At 33.2% G+C, this 3,483-nt stretch overlaps 1 protein-coding gene across 1 annotated transcript in view; it reads right to left on the bottom strand.

The window, feature by feature from the left end:
* The window catches only part of LOC119589154 (phosphatidylinositol 4-phosphate 5-kinase type-1 beta-like), a gene marked incomplete in the record, with an annotated part of 149,444 nt that overhangs the window by 45,651 nt on the left and 100,310 nt on the right, over positions 1-3,483 (bottom strand). The window contains 2 exon segments of the mRNA XM_037937732.1: positions 101-124; positions 3,010-3,030. Of these exon segments, the coding sequence (XP_037793660.1) occupies positions 101-124; positions 3,010-3,030 (45 nt within the window).

Genomic DNA, 3,483 nt, shown 5'->3' with positions numbered 1-3,483 from the left:
ACAGAAATAACTATACATGAAAACCTGTTCACTGTCCTCTTGAGACAGAAAAAAGTCTAGAGATTAATTTTCAAACAAACTTTTCACAATCATGTCTCACCTGGTACTCTCCCAACAACTGCTCCTGCAAGGAAATATAAACATGGGTGTTAGAAAACATCAAACTATATTTCATTTAAAATTTCAACAGCAAATAGTATAAATTTCGTGATGCTTCTTCACTGATTGAAAGGAGATACTAATCCTACTCAAGCAAAAAGAAATTATGTCCATATATGATGTATAGGAAAGTAAGAATATGCTGGAATTAATGAAAATATTAAATCAAACATGACAATAAAATACAAGTTGACAAGAATATAAATACATACACACAGGACTCATCTGCCCTGTTTTTCACAAAAATCATTCAATGTACTATCTGCCAATACACCTTCCTGCTCTGGTGACAAACACAAGACAATCATGTGAGGCTTTCCCCATAATGATTAAGGAAACACACAAGAGGACAGAGTGAAGTATAATAAGCACTCCTCTTTTGCAAACATTAATATCAAAAGATAAAAAAAAATACATTCATGGTAGGGGGAACACAAAAAAAGGGACTAGGTGAAATGCTATTTTGAAGAGGGCTGGTGCTAATGTTCACTTTGTCTTCCTTTGTAAACATGATCTTTGCCATAAACTCGGACAAGACAAGGGTATAATACCTGGGACACATAATAAAATGGGGACAAAGAAGTAAAATATTATTATGAAGAAAAACAATGACCCAGTACACACCCATCATAAATATATCACTCAATCAGTAATACGAAGAAGAAGGAATAGAGCAGGATATTCTGTGATATGCAGGTATACACAGGCATTAATTATAATTAGTCAAAGTATCAATTTTCCAATTTGTTAGCAAGGGCATGATCAGTAGGGCTAATATGCTCAAAGGAATCCATTCAAAAGCTTGCCCAGCATATAGAGTTCATCTCTACGATGACAGTCACCATTCCTTACAAATTAATACTTTTGTTAAAAATAATGGAACTAAATCTACAAAATGTTCATAAATTTCATGGATCACTATTCATTTTTATAGTTATGAGCTACTACAGCTAAACGCTTGGCCAATACTTATCTAATCTTGACCAATTTCTATTTTTTGTATTTAAGTACAAAAAACTATTAGCATGACTGCTTAGCACTGATGGAATTCAAACAGTATCTACATGTGTAATATGACTAAATTTAGTATTAATGGCATTGAGTTGCACCCTTATTCTTTTCCTGAAATACATGCTCCCATAAACACACATTTTGCACTGAAAATTATATGAATTATGATATTTAACTGTACATCATTTACCTTTGAAAATATTACTGAAAACTCAACAATATGAATTTACAAATTAAGTTCTAGGTGTCAAATAATTTTAAATGCAGTATTAGGGTATTTTCTATAATGAAGTTTTAGGTATATAGGTTTTCCTTCATGAATATATATGAAAAAGCTTCGATGTAACAATTCCACACAAGAAAAATGCTTGAACAAAATGTCAGTTGCTATAAAATATTTCTCTTGGCTTCTAAATTGCAGTATAATTCAATACTCCTTAAGGTTTACATATACGTTATGTTTTAAATGTTTCATACCCAGGAAACACAAGAATATTATTTAGCTTTGTTTGTTTGTTGCCCTGGATACCTAGCTGTCATCTGTTGAGAATGAATTCTCATCAAGGAATATGGTGCTGTCCCAGATATATATCTAATTTACCAGCATGGTTAACATAAACCATACATTGTTCCATATTTTCCCTGAGCTCTGGTTTGCAAGTATCCATGCAGGCCTTTAGGGTGCAGGTTATTTCTAATGGTTTCTGCTGATGATGAAGCATAACAAATGCAATTAGAATTACAATAAAATTTAACAAAGCATGCTGCCCCACCATCTACCCACATGGCAGAACAGTGAAAGGATTTGCTGACAGCAAGACTTTCACAGAAAAGCCTAATTTAAACTGATAATGCAATATATTCAAAAATCAATATATGAATACACTTTATTCATGTAATTCATTACTACTTCCAAGCAAATTACGGCATTATTCACTATTTGCAACTGGAAAAGGCATGGGGAAAGTGGCCCAGTTTTTAATTTTTTTTTGTTAATTTCTCAGTAAAATTAGTTTTCATGTTTGCCTACTATATATTTCATTATTAACTAAATTTAAATTCACACTTCATCACTGAATTGATAAGGCATTCATTGATTCATAAACTATTAGCAATTATGAAATACACATTGAGAATCTAATACAAATTCTGGGGGGGGGAACAAAAACTCACACCTTTCTTAGCAATGCATCAGCATTTTATGTGCATTGCTGTTTTATTCAATTTATTATTAATTGCTTTAGTTTTTTAAGGGGGAATGTCCCGCCCTAGAGAGGGAAAATATTTATTGGGGATGAGAGCTGCCCCTTCTCCCCTTTCCTATTCATAAATAAATAGTATGGATCACACACACAGACATGAATGTGTATATAAAAACAAAGCAGCGATAATTTCACCCCCCTATTGTCAAAGAAAAATGAAAAAATACAAGCCAGGTTTTACCGAACATAACACAAGTATCAAAACTCAGAGGATAGCAAAAAAGGAAAAAAGCTCAGGGCCCCCTTATGTTTCCGCTCCCAAAGTTAAAAACCCCTTGGGGAAGAAGGTAAAAAAAAATGTACATCCCTTTACTGAAGTACCCCAACGGACAGCTGGGCAGGGAGAGCCCCTGGGGAAGGGGGAAGGGAAAACTGGGGGACATTGGGTTTTTCTAAAAACACACCAAACTGTATCATACAAGTGTGTGGACACAAATTTTCAAATCAATGTCTTCAAAATTAAAAGATTCTTGGAAATAACAACACAGAGAATATAGAATACAAAATTCCACATCACTTTGTGTGTACATTTAGAATCACGCCCATGGCCTGGTATTATATTTTAAATAGTACATACTTCTGCTTCGAAAACTTGCACCTTTTCCCTTCTGGGGAACCCGATGAGCCTTTAAAGGAAAAAACACAGAAAAATTTGCACCCCTTAAAAAAAATTTTAAATTTAGCATCCCAAGATAGGGAATTTTCCGCATTTAAATTTCAGATATCATTCTTCCCGATATCTTACCCAAAATTTGGGAAAAAAAACCCCCTTTTGCACAATACATAACTTAAAATGGAATAAATGTTTCCCTATCAGCCAAAATAATAACATTTTAAAAAAGTTTTAAGTCCCATTTCCCAATCTAACCTTTAATAAAATTTTCTACTCTTGTTTTTCCTATCTATAAATATGATTAATAAAACCAATGTTTACACTCTCTTCACAGCCCCCTTACAGGATCATGTGTGTGCACACACGCATACACTTTCACTATTTCTCTCCCTCTTTAATATCTTTATTCTTTAGCCAAATTGCTATTTTACTATATCT

The sequence above is a fragment of the Penaeus monodon genome, chromosome 25 (genome assembly GCF_015228065.2).
Source record: "Penaeus monodon isolate SGIC_2016 chromosome 25, NSTDA_Pmon_1, whole genome shotgun sequence".
In the NCBI taxonomy this organism is placed as follows: domain Eukaryota; kingdom Metazoa; phylum Arthropoda; class Malacostraca; order Decapoda; family Penaeidae; genus Penaeus; species Penaeus monodon.
This window is presented reverse-complemented; position numbering and strand designations above follow the sequence as displayed.